Raw genomic sequence first — 16,938 nt, 5'->3', positions numbered from 1 at the left:
GCAACCTTAGGCCAAACTAGTATGGAGAAATGTTACGTCCTACAACTAGATCCAAGAAAATCATCTGGAGGAGGGTAGCATGGTGACAAAGGAATTAAAATGCAATGTGTGGTTGAAGAGATGTATGTGTACAAGCTACTTTGGTGAGTAGCAACTGGGACCTTAAAAGCTTGTGAGCAGTCATCTTACGTCTCTGCCCATCCAGAGCAAAGAAGAGTGAAGAAAATCGAAGACAAATGGAAAGAACTGGTCCAAAGGACTAAAAGAGCACACGAACCCCTCTAAGTCCCTGAGACCAAAAGAACTAGATGGTGCCCTGTTACCACTGCCAACCACTCTGAAAGGGATCACAATAGAAGGTCCTGAATAAAGTGGGACAAAAATGTGGAACAAAACTCAAAAACATTAAGAAAAACCAAGATTACTGGTCAGATAGGGACTGGAGGAATCTCAGACAATGGTCATTAGACACACTTCAAACCTGGAATCCTCACCCCATGACAATTTTTAGCTAAACAATAAACAGGCCTTGTTGTTGATATTGTTGTGTGCTGTCGAGTCGGTTCCGACCCATAGCGACCGTGTACAAGGTGAATAATAACACCTGGGATACCCAATCTTTTGAAAAACCAACAACACAATATCAAAAGGGCAGCATTTGCCCAGGGATAAAGCTCAAAGGGCAAGAAAACACAAGAGAAAAGGACAACTGAAAACAGTAAACAAAGGGAGGAACTGGGAAGAATACAATTACAATTTGATGACTGTAATCAATGTCACAAATCAAAATGTAAATATAATTTAACTTCCATGTTCAAAAAGTTATTTTATTTTTTACTTTATCACAAACAACACATTACAACAACAAAACTTTTTAAGGAAAATTTAAGATAAGGTCTTACACATCCCTCAATATGAAAACAAATCGAATTATTTCCTAATCCTTCTTCATGTGTTCACATGTAAAATATAATTTCTCTTTTATAAAAGATAAGATGGACAAATTAGTATGAGTCATGTGAAGAAGTTTTGAATAAGAGTCCTGGTGCAGTGCTGTAGGATAAGCACTGGACTGCTAACCACAACGTTGGCAGTTCAAACCCACCAGCTGCTCCTTGGAAACCCTATACATACAGTCACTGTGCGTCGGAACTGACTCTAAGGCACTTAACAACAAATAAATAAATAAATACCTTTTGAAATTTATTCATCAAAAATACTTTACATATTAATTTTATCATGATCAATTAATTCAAGAAACTTATTGGGTGATTAGTTCAGAGAAGGCAAGAGTGCTTCCAACTGTAGGTAATCTCAGAGAAACTGATACTTACACTGGACACTGAAGGACCTGAAAATTACGTACAAGTATAAGGCTTCAAAGAGTTTCTGGAAAAATTCTATCATCTTTTAATTCCATTTTCCACAAACTTTCTGGAGCCCCAACACAGAGTACAGCGAGGGATAAATAAGTATACAATGTTTAAGTATATATCAGAAGATACTAATTTCTAAGTAAATCTATTTCTGCTCTTTCTCACACTAAAGGTCAGTCAAAAAAATTCAGTTATCACTTTAAGGCCACCATATTAGATTTTCACCACCTGCCTGTCACTGTGTCGTACTGCAGTAGCTAGCATGTTACCATAGTGCTGGAAGCTATGCCACCAGTATTTCAAATATTATCATTTTGAACAGATTTCAGTGGAGCTCCCAGACTAAGAGAGATTAAGAAGAAAGACGTTGAGATCTACTTTTGAAACGTAGCCAGTAAAAACTTTATGGATCACAATAGAATACTTTTTGACTCCCTTGCTTTGGAGAGTTCATCAGTAGGTCAATCACTACAGGAGGACATCATGTTCAGCGAAGTACAGGGCCAATAAGAGAGTAGGACCCTCAGTAAAATGTACCATAGCCACGACAGTGAGCTCAAACATGCTGGCAATTTTGAGGATGATACGGGACCAGACAAAGTTTTATTCTGTTGTATTATGAGATTGCCATGAGTCAGTGTCAATTCAATGGCAGCTAACAACAGCAACATACTAAATTTCAGGGAAAGAAAGAATCTTAGTCATCTCTCACTCTTCCCTTTTTACCTTGTAAGAGGCTGTGGAGGTTCTGATAGAGACATGTCACTACTGGAAGATGCACTTGGGGGACGTTCCTGCACTTTGTTTTCTTTATCAGATTCTCCAGATGGTTGATACCCTGGTCTGGCCTATGAGAAAGGGATATCAAATGTATTTGATTCTTATTACAAAGATATATTCAGGGAGCACATAATAAACATTAAGTTACTTCCATTTAATAAAGATCATAAAATATAGGATTTTTCTTCCTCAAACAAAACCAATTCGAATTTAACTTACCTTAAAATCAGACATTAGAATTAACAGCAAAAACTGCATTTGAAATCCAACACCTAACACTAACTGTGTAGTCTGGAGGAGGTAACAAAGTCTCTTTTACCGAACAAATGAAGATAATAATAGTAGCCACCCTTTTTTGGGGTTGTGAGGATTTACTGACTCTTAAGCCTAACAATATGTGCCATACAGTAAGCAGTCATGCTACTAATCTTAAAAAAATTAGCATTACTCATAAAATTATCACACTAAACTAGGATATTCTCTCATTTCAACATCGGTCACAAACCCAAGTTTTTCATTTACATACTCTAACTTTAGTTTTTTAGTACTAAGAAGAAAACTAGGCAGGGATATAACTCACAGTAGTGACAAAAGAAACAAGATCAGTAATAATCATACTTGGACAATAACTCTTATTTTACTACATTACTCTTCACATACAATAAATTTCATGAGAGGCATCATTATTATAAATACTGTGTGGGCACTGCCTGAATGAATACTAGGAGTGGTGGTTAATTTTTAAATAGCTTTTAAACAAGCTTATCCTACCCATGAATCTCCCCCTCTGGATTTCTGTCCCTACTGTTACCTACCTGTGTTTCCTGTGTAACATGTTGTTGACGAGATGGTTCTTCAAGCAAGGTCTTATCTAGTAACAATTTGGAATAAGTCTCCTGTAGTCGTCTAGTAGTTGATGGCTCAGGAGGAGGCACATTTTTCACTTTAGTAAAGGCTTCTTTTTGTTTCCGGTAGAGTTCTTGTAATCGCTTATTCTTCTGTTCAGTGGCCTCCTTTTGAGCCTTCTTCTCTTCATTTTGCTTTCGCTTCCTCTCTTCCTGTTGTCTAACAATGTACTGTCGCACTTCATCTGTGTCATAGTGGCGCTTTTTAGAAATAACAGGGGGATCTTCATTGGCAGTTATTTTGTCAGGTTTTCTTTTTACTGGGCTGTGACTCCTAGGAGCTTGGACTTGAACAGGTGCTGATAACTTTTGATTCTGTGGCTCTCCAGGCTCTTGTCTTGCTGTCTGAGTTACAGAATCCAGCTGCAAGTCATCAAGAATTCCACGAATTTCAACAGGTAAAAAGTCCTTATTTAAGGCAGTATCTTCCTCCTGTTTGTTATCCGGAAGAGATGGAGCTAATTTCTTTATATTATTCTCGGATCGAGCTCTACTTCTCGAACGTTCTGAGCTCCGTGGAAGACTTCTATGTGAAACATCCAACCTGGGATCAGATTCTGCTCTTCCAATATGAACCCCTGTAAAGTATGAACTATTAATCATGTATTAAAATCCTACATTCATTTCTAAGATTTATTGCACTAAGTACAAAATTAAAGAATTTCACTGTTTTAAATTCAAATTCAAATTTCTTAAAACTAGTCTTCTAATGAGTATTACAGAAAAAAAACAAAGTAGTTACTTTTCTTAGCAGTGAAAGAGAAATTTGAATATTCTGAAAAACTACTACTTTTTTTTTTAATGCATCGTTTAACATTTCTGAAATAAGTGCAGATATTATGGTTGATATATATATTTAATGTTATTATTTCTCTGCTCTCCAACTTTCCCTACAGAAGTTGTTAAAAACTAAATCAACTTTCTTTTATTAGGAAGGCATCCTAATTAGAATTAAGGAAATAGAAAAATAAAAAATACCTTAAGAATCTTAAAAATAATTTTTAAATCTTAAGATCAGACTGCATATGATAAATTCAAGTCACAGTAAGGGCACTGAAAATATTAATTTTTCTGAAAATTCTTTAACACTGATCTATTTCAAAGCAACATGAAATGGTATCATATTTAGTTGAGTTTATTATTAGCGGTGGTTATTGTGGCTATGGAGTACCATCAAGTTCGTTCCAATTTATAGTTACCCTGTATAGGATTTCCAAGAAGCAGCTGGTAGGTTTGAACCACCAACCTTACAGTTAGGAGTCCAGTACTTATCATACAGAGTCACACCAGGAATACTTCTTATTGGTATTTTGTTGTTGTTGTTATTGGTATAGAGAATGATAAAATTGGCGTCTCATGTGGTCATACTGACAGTTTAATAATATCTGCATAAGAAATCTACAAAGATTAAAATCTCACATATTTTTAAAGGCTATTTTAAGTGTGTTGTCAAATTTCCTATTCCCAAAGAGGACAAACTTGAAGAAGAGGTATTTAAAGCATGTAACATTCCCTTCTATTTGAATACTTTCTGCATGTGAACAGGGATTTTATTCTATTCTAAATCCCTAAAGATTAGAGCAGTTCTTGTTACATAATGTTGTTGTTGTTATGTGACGTGGAGTTGGTTCTGACTCATAGAGACCCTGTACAGGGTTTCCGAGGCTGTAAATCTTTACAGGAGCAGAAAGCCTCATCTTACTCCCACGGAACAGGTGGTAGCTTCGAACTGCTGACCTTGAGGTTCACAGCCCAATTCGTAACCACTATGCTACCAGAGCTCCTTTGTTACATAATAAGCACAAATAAATATTTGTTGAGTAAATGAATGAATTTGAAGTCTCCACAATTCCCCAAAGTATGACAAAAAAAATAATGAATTCTATAGACTATCACTGTATCACCTAAATGTTTACTGATGTGACAGCAAGTGGTGAAGAATTAATTTACAAGCTAGATGGAAGTGAAGAGGAACAACTTCAAAGATCTCTATACACCAAATGTTAGCTGTGATTGCACTTCTTACTGAATTCAGTCTAGAAATTCAAAGGAATTGATGCAAGTTTTGCTAAGGAAAAAGAAAGTTGGCCTCTAGGTATTTACAAACTTTCATTTCTAAAAATGAATGTTTATGAAAAGTACCTAGTTATCAAGCAACACCTAAAATGTTTCAAATAGAGAAAAGCATGAACTCAAGGTTCAGACTCAAGAGTTCTGAATCTTTAATCAAATTCTACCACCACAAACTATACCCTTGAGAAAACTCACTTCTTACACATCAGTTGCTCCATGAGAAAGAGATGTGGCAGTCAGATTTGTTAAGTGTCAATCCTGACTCATAGTGACCCTGTACAGGGTTTTTAAGGAGCAGCTGGTAGGTTTGCACTGCTGATCTTCTGGTTTGCAGGCTAGTGCTTATCTGACAGCGCCACATCAAAAGTCTTCCATAAAGATTTACAATCTTGGAAACCCTATGAGGCAGTTCTCCTCCGTCCTACAGGATCACTTGACATAAATGGGTTTGGTTTAAGTATATAAATAATTTGTGTTTATTCCTCCCAACAATTTTGTCTTCCTTACAATTTTAATTATAGCTGCTCACCAGATTTAGTAGTTCTTTCTCTTCCACTTCTGTCACTTGATACTGTTCTTCGCTCCTTTTGTTCCATTCTGGGTGCAGGTCCTAGGATCTTCTTTACTAATTTTTGTCCATCTCTCCAAGAAGATGTACTTATTAGACGACTACTACCTAAAAAATATATACTGCATTAAATATAAAGCTTGTGCAGCAATTTATAGTCTAATCTAAGAGTATTTAGTCAGCTACAGCTTTTGCAATTAGTCTTATGCTCATCTTCTACCAAAGTCAAAAGGTTTAGAATAGAATTTTATTTTTAATCCTAAACCTCCAAAACCAATTAAGAGCTTGTTTAAGTCAGGATTTATCCACATATTTAATGTATAAAATACTTTGAAAGTTAAAACCACGTATTAATGATGCCTCAAAATATCAAAAGCTAAGGCATCAAACTAATAATTTTGACACAGAACAAAACATATCTAACTATAATAAGTGTTTGGCTTACCAATATCTGGCATTGTACCTACACATGGTAAAATGAATAAATGACTGAACTGAAGCATAGGAAAAAGTCTGAGGAAACACTTAACATGATTTAAAAAGGGATTACTACAGGGGCTTTCATATTATATTTTACAGATATGTATAAGGAGCTCTGGTAGCTTAGTGGTTACGAATCGGGCTGCGAGCCTTAAGGTCAGCGGTTCGAAACTACCAGCCGCTCCGCGGGAGAAAGATGAGGCTTTCTACTCCCGTAAAGATTTACACCCTCGGAAACCCTGTACAGGGTCGCTATGGGTCGGAACCGACTCGATGGCACTTAACAACAACAACAACAATGTATATATATATATATATATATATATATATATATACACACACACACTACCTTTTTATGAATAAAACAACAGCATTAAAAATACATAAGCATCAACATTTTAACAGTTAATAATACTATAAATCCTGCCAATTATAAAAGTTCATAAAAACATGAATTTATTACAATAAATACAGCTGATTCCTAGAACAACTTTTCATTTACTGTTGCAGTTGTTAAGTGCCATCAAGTCAGTTCTGACTCATAGTGACTCTGTATAGGATTTCCAAGGCTTTTAAAATCTTTGCAGGAGCAGAAAGCCTCATTTTTCTCCAGCTGAGTGACACGCCAATGCTTATCATACGGAGCCACCGTGCTCCCTTTAATTTACTAGTGCCAGATCATTAGAAAATTAAAATTAGACACCATCTCAAAACAGACAGTAACCTAAAAACAACAAATGACATGAAAGACTATAAAACCGAAACAGAAAACATAAACATGGAGTAAACACGTAAAAAATTTTAGATACAAAGTTAATTTAAGAAATGGAATGAAAATAAAAGTGAAATAGCACTTTAAGTATAATTAAATTAGAAGAATATTTGTACATTAACAGCCAATACTAATAAAATTACAGTAAAGTCATCCTACTTAAATACTTTTTGTTGAAATATAAATGGGCATAGGTTTCTTTAAAAAAGAAAAAATTATAGTATTATGTACTAGGACCCCAAGAGTATTCATCCCCCTTGATCAAAGAACTAAGAGAAATAATCCAAAAGAAAAGAAAATAAATTAAAAGAGCCCTCATATATGGCACTGTGGGCTAATGCGACAGGCTGCAAAGTTGTTTGAACTACATGGTCGGTGGTTCAAGCTCACCAGCTGCTCCTTGGAAACCCTATACAGGGTTGCTATGGGTCAGAACCAACTTGATGGCACTTAACAACAACAAATCATTTTTTTAAAATATCATATATAATTTAAATATTGAAGAATGGTGCATAATTAAAAGTATGTATCTATTAGACGCAGTACTGTGGGGCCATTTCATATTACAAGTTCCATATGTCTTGGGAAAAGATGCTATCAGAAAGTGATAAAATTTTATGTATACTATGATTATATTCACGTTATTACTGCAATTTTGAAATTACTGAAAGGTAATACATAATATTGTTTATATACTATTTGCCAGGTGGTGGCTTTATATTTTCCACTATTTTTCAAGTTCTCTAGAATTTTATAATAAAATTATAATATTTATAATTTATAATAAAAAGCACTTCAAATAAAAAGCATCCCTTTTAGAGTTTCTAAAAAAAGAGGGGGGCTTTAATTTAAAAGTTCAAACACAAGTAAAGTTGTGTTTATAATAGAAAGGTTGATTACAAATGTGTGCTGTCTACTTTCAAAAAAATGTTTCTGCATGTTGTTGAACTGTCTCTTTAAAATACTAAGAGTTTTCAGTGTATTGCTCAGTCTATTTATAAGAAGTTAAGTTCTTATATTTATAAGAAGTTATGTTCTTATAAACAGACTGAGCAATAATGACAGAACAGACTTCTCTTCAATTCCTGAATCAAAAGCAGGCAATCATGAATATACTGTGTAGATATTTATAAATATTGGCTCCTGGATTCTTTCTAAATTCTGGTTGTCTGAAAAAGTCTCATACAGTAGTCATTAGTAGAAAAAGAGGACTTTCATTATAGACACACTATTAATAGCACAGTTAGTAACTGTCTAGGTCACTGCCATAGTGTGTAAGTGGGAATTAGCCTACCATAATAAAACTGGATAAATACATGATCAGTGTTCCTAAGTTATAGTGGTCCCTGTGCTTCATTCCAAAGTCTGCCCCTAACACAACAGTATTCAATAATATTCAAACAATACTTTTCTTAAATCTAAGAACTAGCTTAGTCTACATTCAGTCAATATTCCAAAAAAATTTTATTTTTTTATTTTCATACAGCAGGGTCACTCTATTATGCCATCTAGAGTTAAAAATGGATATCACAAAGTATGTAACTTATCTTTTGATTGATACACTAGGTCTCTGGGATGACAAAATGGTTGGCACTTGACTACTGATTTACAGATTAATGGTCTGAGCTTGCCCAGTAGTGCCAGGGAACAAAGGCCTAGAAATCAACTACTATAAAGATTGTTGTTGTTGTTGTTGTTAAGTGCTGTCAAGTCGATGCTGATCCATAGTGACCCTGTATAGGGTTTCCAAGGAGCAGCTTGTGAGCTTGAACCGCCGATCTTGTAGTTCAAATGGCTTTGCAGTCTGGCGCATTAACCCACAGTGCCACACCAGGACTCCACTGTACCAATTACAGCCTAGAAAACCCTGTAGAGCAGTTCTACTGTGTAACCCACACAGGTTCATCACGAATCAGAGTCGCCTTGATAAAAAAAGAGTCCTGCAATTTTTACTGATCAGTCTATAAAAAGAAAATCCAGTGTTTGATCACTACTGTTTAGTGTTGCCCTCAAACCTTTCACAGCCTATCATAGCATCGTCCACTTTACTGTAACTGCTAATACAACTATTTGCTGACAAGATTCTAAGCTCCAAGAGGGCAGGAACTGTCTTCATGTTGCTTACCAATGTATCACATGGTACCTCAGATATTGTAAGTGCTCAAAAATAATTATGCAGTGAATTCATGAATGACTGATTCAGAATGCCTCCAAACTGAAAACGGCAAATGCCCAACTTTCTGTACTCACTCTTGGTTCAAATTACTCACTGACAAGACTATAATACTAAATAGCCATTTTAGTATAGCTAGAAATAAAACTATTGTTAGTGGAATCACAGCTAGCGTTTGCATGCTTACCACGTGCCAGGCCACACACTGGGTGCTTTTAAGTATTAAACTCTTTCGTTTTCACAAGACTGCGCTGCTGTCACAATAAGCGCTGCTGCTTTCCCTTCTTACATTTGGGGAAACTAAGGCACAGCAACCCATGACAAAGGCAATCTGGATCCAGACTGCAATGTTAATCACTATGGAACTAGGAAATTCTCTTCTTCCAGAAATGATCCATTCACAGTCTGACTGTGGTAACTCTGCTGTGCATTAATTACTCTCTCATGAAAGAAGGTGAAGGAACTGTGACAATCAGGAGCAATCCCCTTATATATGAAACTTACTACATAAAAAGCCTTGGCTTTACTCTGGTTTGTCTCTGTTAATAATAATTAGTGAAAGAAGAAAAACTTTGGGGGGTGATACACCATTACTCCATATGGTGAAAAAATAACTCACATATGATGAACATATAATTTCACAGATATATACAGATATGAAAACTTATCAAACTGTACACTAAATATGCAGTTTATTCTATGTCAATTACACCTCAACAGAGCAGACATAAACATGCAAAAAATTAAAAAGAAAATGTACTGAGTTTTCATATGTGCCAAAAATAAGAACATTTGATAACAGGTATTTATATTTATATACATGTTATTTCAGTAATATGCAAATCTAAGGAGGACATGATCTTGAGAAAACTAACCTGTTTTGCATTCTAGGCTTGACAACTGCGTTGCCTTTTGGACTTTTCGAACTGGTTTGACCACTTTCTTCTCTTTACCTTTTTCAGCAGGTTTTTCTTTTATAGAGACATCATCTGGAAAACACAAATATTTATAGCAAATACAGTGACAATTCCTACACTACCACTAACCCTCCCCACTGTAGGAAAAATCAGTATAAATTCTATGATTTGGATAGGAAGAAATCTTCCCTGAAGCTATTTTTATGGCCCATTACAAGCTACCAATGCTAACTTCTCTTATATAGAATCTAAAGATTAGTACTACTCCACTTCCAGGTTCCATTTACTTTGTTCTTTTTACTGATTTACTTAGGAAATCATTGAGAAGTTTGTCTCATTTCATAAATGGGAAGAAACTGCAGTTGTACGGCTTTCCAAGTCACGATCACAGCATTCGAAGAATCTCAGGTGAGCAGTTTCACAGCCTTCTAATCCATTTTAAATGCCTATGTAACTGAGCTACCCATGAACCTCTAGAATAAAGCTTCATAAAATTTTATGTCAATATCCCTATAATGTTGTTGTTTTGAAGCTAGATATCATCAAGTCGGTTCTGACCCATAGTGACCCTAAGCACAACAGAACAAAGCACTATGGCCCTGCCCCATGCTCACAACTATTGTTAAACTTAATTAAGCCCAATGCTGCTGCCACTATGTGTATAACCCACCTCTTTGGGGGTCTTCCTCTTTTTCATTCACCCTCCACTTTACCAAGCATGAGGTCCTTCTCCAAGGACTGGTCCCTCCTGATAATATGTCTGAAGTATGAGAACGAAGTCTCACCATCCTTGCTTCTAACGAGTATTCCCTAGGTTAGGTCCATTTATAAGAATGCTAGAGAAACAGGCCAAGGTATTTTACATATAAATTACTATTAACTAATTTTTTTTAAAAATTTCAACCTAAGGAAATGTACTGACTACATATGTAAACTCTAAAAACATATTAACCTCAACCACAGATCTAAATAAATGTATTTTTAAATACATATAGAGTTCTGAATTCTGGGCAAAGTCAAAGTAAGTATAAGTAAAATGTTTTAAGGTAGGAGCACACCTAGTATCCAAAAAATAGTAAGGAGGCCAGTGTAGGTGACATGGACAAAGAGAAAAGTAATAGGAACTAGTATCAGAGACATAACTTAGGGTCAGATCATATAGGGCTTTGTAGGTGATTGTAAAAAATTCAGCTTTTATTCAAGACTGAGAAACAAGTTTTTGGGTGATAAAGTTTCACATACTGTAACTTGTAATGAGAATACACTGGAAGACACAAGGGCAAAAGCAGTGAGACTAGTTAGAAGGCTACTGCAGTAACACAGGCAAGGGATTGAAGGTAGCTTAGACGAGATTACAGTGAAGGAGGTGGTAAAAGTAATGATATTCTGATATATTTCAGATAAGATTAAATATAAATGATAAGAAAAATACAAGGGTGACCAAGATCTTGGATATGAATAATTAGAAATATATGATTAACAGAGATGGAGCGACTAAAGAATAGGTTTAAAGGGTATATCATGAGCTCCAGTTTGATTATACTATGCTTGAAAACTCTAATATATATCCAAGGGAAATATACAGTTAGGAGTCTGAGCTCAGGGGAGAAATCTGAGCTAGCCAACTTAAATATGGGAAGCACCTACAGTAGAGAATATTTAAAATCTTCACACTCGGTAAACTGACTTCGCTTGTTGTTTGTTGCTAAGTGTCATCGAGTTGGCTCCAACTGTATGTTTCCAAGGAATGGCTGGTGAGACTGAACCACTGGCCTTGTGGTTAAAATTGACCTTGCAGTTGGCTTAGTAGGAATGTATTTTTTAAAAAAGATCTAATTATTAAGGTCAGGACATGCCAATGTTTACATATCAGAGATTTAAACAAACCCACACCACTGCCTCTGAGTCAATTCTAACTCATAGTGAGTCTATGTACGGTTTCCAAAACTGTAACTCTTTATGTGAACAGATGCCTCTTCTAGTGGGTTTGGACCAGGAACAGCTAGTGGTTTTGAACCACTAATCTTGCAGTTAGCAGCCCAATGCCTAACCCACATCATCACCAGGGCTCCTTGGGATTTGATTAGGACAAACAAAATTTAAAAAGGTAAAACTAAACTTAGGAAAACCACATCAGAATTAACCTGACGGCATTTAACAGAAAGATATTGTCAGAAGGAGCCCAGGTAGTGCAGTGGTTAAGCACTTGGCTGCTAACCAAAATCCATCTGCTTCTCTGTGGAAGAAAATTTTAACAGTCCACTTCCATAAAGATTTACAGTCTTGGAAACCCTACAAGGTAGTTCTGGACAAGACTCAGCGGCAAGGGGGGCAGAGAGGTACTTTAAGAACATGACATTAGGATTGGTGGAAGACTCATTAACAACTTGCACTATACAGTGACACCGTTTGCTTGCTCAAAGTGAAGATGACTTGAAGAACTTACCGATGTAAGTCAAATATCAGGTTTTAGTATGGATTATGTTGTTGTTGTTAAGTGACATCGAGTCAGTTCCGACTCATAGCAACCCTGTACAGGGTTTCCAAGGAAGAGCTAGTGAACTTGAACCAGTGACCTTGTGATTCAAACTGACTTTGCAGTCCAGTCCATTAACCTACAGCGCCACCCCAGTACTCTAGTATGGATATAATCCAGTTCAGGAATAATCCATACTTATGGATTATACCTGAACATAAAGAAAAGTCTCACAACTAGACCAATAATCAGTATTATGATAAACAGTGACACATTTGAAGTTGTCAAGGATTTCACAACATTTGGATCAACATTCAATGCCCATGGAAGCAGCAATTAAGAAATCAAATGACATACTGCACTGAGCAAATTTGCTGCAAAAGGCCTCTTTTAAAAGTACTAAAAAGCAAAGATGTCACTTTGAGGACTAAGATGAACCTGACCCAAAGCATGTGCTTTTTTTCCATTTGAAAGCTGGAAAATGAAAAAAAGAAAACAAAAGAAGAAATGATGCGTTTGAATGGCAGTGTTGGCAAAGGATACTGAATGAACTGCCAGAAAAATACAAGGGTGAGTCAAAAATTATCCACACTCTGGCTGTAGAATTTATTTTAATAAACTTTTAGAACAGACAAATCTTTTTCGACACAATCTCCTTGCTTTTCAATATACTATGTCCATCTGCAACAAGCTTTCCTATTCCCTTATTTAAAAATGTTTTAGGCTGAGATGGAGCCACAAATGCACCACTGTCTTCACTTCTTCATCTGAGGTGAATTTTCATCCTTGAAGGGCTGGTTTCAGGAGACCAAACAGGTGAAAAATCAATGAAGCAAGATCAGTACTATAGGGAAGATACTTTACCACCACAAAACAAAATTTTTGCAGAGGGTCAACAGTGTGGGCAGACGTGTACAGATGTGTACTGTCATGCAAGATCACAACGCCCTTGGATAGCAGTCCTCTGCATTTAATCTGAAGTTTAGGCTTCAGTTATTCAGTGAGCATCTCACTGTAATGAGCACTGTTGATTGTTGAACCTTTTTCTTGATAGTGTTCCACTATTGGCCCTTGAGAATCCCAGCAAACTGTAGATGGCTGACCTTTGAACTTTTTCTTGGTCAGTGATTGAGAATGTTTCCATTCCATATTCTGCCATTTATGCTGAGGCTCATACTGATGAATCTATGTCTCATCTCCAATAACGATTTTTTTTAAAGAAACTTCTACATTTCTTTGAGCATCAGTACAAATTTTGTTTGCAGATGTCCAAACACAGCTATTTATGCTCTTCCATGAGTTGTTTTGGTACCCAATTCACAAAAACTTTTTGAAGCCAAATCAGACATGGATTATTTCATAGGCAGAACCATGACTGTCTATTCGACAGAATCATTTCATGTGCCCACTCAACGTTGTCATAAGCCATGGATGTGGACGGTCGTTTTAACATAACTGAGTGGGGCTAATTTTTGACTCACCTTCACATAACTGGAATGGTCCCTAGAAGCGAGAATGATGAAACTTTGTCTTACTCACTTTGGACATGTTATCACATAAAACCAACCACTAGAAAAAGACACCATGTTTGAGAAAGTAGAGGATCAAGGAAAACCTTCAATAAGATAAATGGATTGACATAATTGTCGCAACAATGGGCTCAAATATATCAAAGATCATAGAATTGGGGTAGGACCAGGCAACATTTCATTCTGTTATACATAAAGGTCATCATGCGTCAGATCCAACAATTAACAACAAGTATCAAGTAAAGATGTTCCAGGAAAAAATGAACATCAATTCAAATGCTGTTGAGAGATCAAGTAAGATGACAAATGAAAAAGAAAAGTTAGGTTTAGCCTTGTAGAAGTCCTTAATGATCTTGGTAACAGTCTATAGAGAAATAGGTTCAATAATAATAGAAAAGATTCAAGAGAGAAAGGGAAGAGAAAAATTAGATGCACCGAGTATAAGGCAACTTTCTGTAGTTTTGTTGTACAACAAAGAGGACCAATAGTTGGAGGGAGAAGCACAGATTCTCTTAGATAGCTGAGATAACAATTTGCTATTGACAGTGTGGTGATGGACAAAAATGGATAGAAAACGAAAACTTGATGCAAAAGAAAAGAAACAAGTATTGAAGTAATGTCTTTAAATACACAAGAGCAAATGGTATCTAACCACAAGTAGAGGGACTGTTTTTAGGTAGCAGCACAGAGTCCATCTACCATAACAAGAAAGAAGGCAGAAACAGGCATATTTCTTTAAGTTTCTTTCATGAATCTCATTCTGCTAGTCTACAATGATATTATCCTATGAGGTATTACTATTATTATTCCTATTTACAGATTAGAAAAACAAGGAAGAAAAGCCATATAATACAGCTAAATATACACAGCTAGTAAGTGGAAATCTTGCTGTGGCACTGTAGGATAAATACAGGTATGCTAACCCTTAGGTCAGTGGTTCAAACCCACCAACCACTCACTGGAAACTCTATATAGGTCTCTCTATAAGTCAGAACTGACTCAATGGCACTTAACAAGCGACAGAGCCAGAACTTTAACACTTGTACAATGGTTCTAAAGTCATTGTTCTTATTATTACATTATACAATCTCATCAGATGAGAAAAAAAACAAGCACACAAAAAAATTCTGAACAGTGTTCCAAAAATAGCAGTAATGAAACTAGACTGGATATTTAATAACATAGACTGTATTAGTAGAATCTTTATAATAGTTACTAGAAAGACCTCAGACTTTAGAATCTGAGATGGCTTTGAATCCTGACTTCAATTCTTAACTACTTTATGCAACCCTAGGCAAATTACTCTTCAAGTGTAAAAAATGCAGAAAATTAAGCACTCAGCGTCTTGCCCCAAATCATACTAGTATGCTCAATATGTACTCTCATTATTATGATGACCTTCTGTTTCACACTTCCTATCTTCCACAGGAGTCCTGGTGTGGTGCTGTGGGTTAATATGCTGGACTGCAACACCAGTTTGAATTGTTAAGATCAGTGGTTCAAGCTAACCAGCTGCTCCTCAGAAACCCTATTTGTTGTTGTTGTTGTTATGTGCTGTGGAGTCGGTTCCGACTCATAGCAACCCTGTACAGGGTTTCCGAGGCTGTAAATATTTATGGGAGCAGAAAGCCTCATCTTTCTCCCACGGAACAGCTGGAAGTTTCGAATTGCTGACCTTGCAGTTCACAGCCCAATTCGTAACCACTACACTACCAGAGCTCCTTCAGAAACCCTGTTGTTAAGTGCCGTCCAATTGGTTCCAACCAATAGCCATCCTGTACAGAAATCCTATACAGGATAGCTATTGGTTGGAACCAACTGGACGTCACTTAACAACAACAACATGATGGCTGGAACTGCAGTTGTCTGGCAGGGCCAGACCAAATGATTTCATAGGCCTTATAAGGCCCACAGACACGACGATCTCCACCCCTGGCCTTTAGGGTCCCTATGTGATGGAACCCACTCTATGACACTTAACAACAACATCATCTTCCATAGGTCTATTTCCAGTTCTCTAACCTTATTCCCTTTCTGTAATGCTCACTTTTTTTCCTGCATCTTACCCTCACGTGAGTATCAAATCTGCAGCCTGCCAAATTACTGACCTCTTGACAGATCTCTGAAACTAGGTAGAAGAGAATTTCATCGAAACTAGTAACCAAATCTGGCAGGCCTGACTCCAAAAGCACATCAGTTTAAAAATAGCCTGGTTTCTGTCTTATCAGCCATACAAGCTAATTTAAACACCGGAGCAAAGCCTAGACACGGCTTAGAAAGCTTTACAACTGAAACCATTAATACTTTAGTATACCATGCAGTTAGGAAGGGAAAATAATTTTAGTTATGTGACAACTTTATGTTTAAACATTATAAATTAGATGGAATGAATAATAAAATACTCTCACCTGCAAAATGTAATGCTAAGTCTTGATATAATTCTCTACTCATGTTTTGAAACTCAGCCTCCTGCCATACTTTCCCATCAGGGGTTCGAATCTTGGTTTCTGAAGGGTTGAAGCCTAATATATAACAATAATACAAAAACATTCTTAACAAAGTTGCTTTATAAATTTGTTTTTTATACACTGTTTAAAATTTGGGATTTCATTAACAAATCATAAAATTCACTTCACTCTTTTAAAAAGGTACAACTCAATGATTTTTAAGGTTATCACAAAGTTCTGCAACTACTGTTGTTGTTAAGTACCGTGTTCCGACTCACAGTGACCCTACACAGGGTTTCCGAGGCTGCAAATCTTTATCGGAGCAGAAAGCCTCATCTTTCTCCCACAGGACAGCTGGTAGTTTCTAACTGCCAATCTTGAAGTTCGCAGCCCAATTCGTAAGGAGCTCTGCAACTATTACCACTACCCTAAATTCCACACC

At 36.3% G+C, this 16,938-nt stretch overlaps 1 protein-coding gene across 1 annotated transcript in view; it reads right to left on the bottom strand.

Moving 5' to 3' along the window:
- The window catches only part of CEP350 (centrosomal protein 350kDa), a 175,370-nt gene that overhangs the window by 137,374 nt on the left and 21,058 nt on the right, over positions 1–16,938 (bottom strand). The window contains exons 6-10 of the mRNA XM_006876426.1: positions 16,458–16,571; positions 10,003–10,116; positions 5,664–5,810; positions 2,972–3,639; positions 2,103–2,224 (exon numbers count right to left, since the gene is read on the bottom strand). Of these exons, the coding sequence (XP_006876488.1) occupies positions 2,103–2,224; positions 2,972–3,639; positions 5,664–5,810; positions 10,003–10,116; positions 16,458–16,571 (1,165 nt within the window). The remainder of the gene's footprint in view (positions 1–2,102; positions 2,225–2,971; positions 3,640–5,663; positions 5,811–10,002; positions 10,117–16,457; positions 16,572–16,938) is intronic.

Source organism: Chrysochloris asiatica, unplaced genomic scaffold (assembly GCF_000296735.1).
Source record: "Chrysochloris asiatica unplaced genomic scaffold, ChrAsi1.0 scaffold00379, whole genome shotgun sequence".
Taxonomy (NCBI): domain Eukaryota; kingdom Metazoa; phylum Chordata; class Mammalia; order Afrosoricida; family Chrysochloridae; genus Chrysochloris; species Chrysochloris asiatica.
This window is presented reverse-complemented; position numbering and strand designations above follow the sequence as displayed.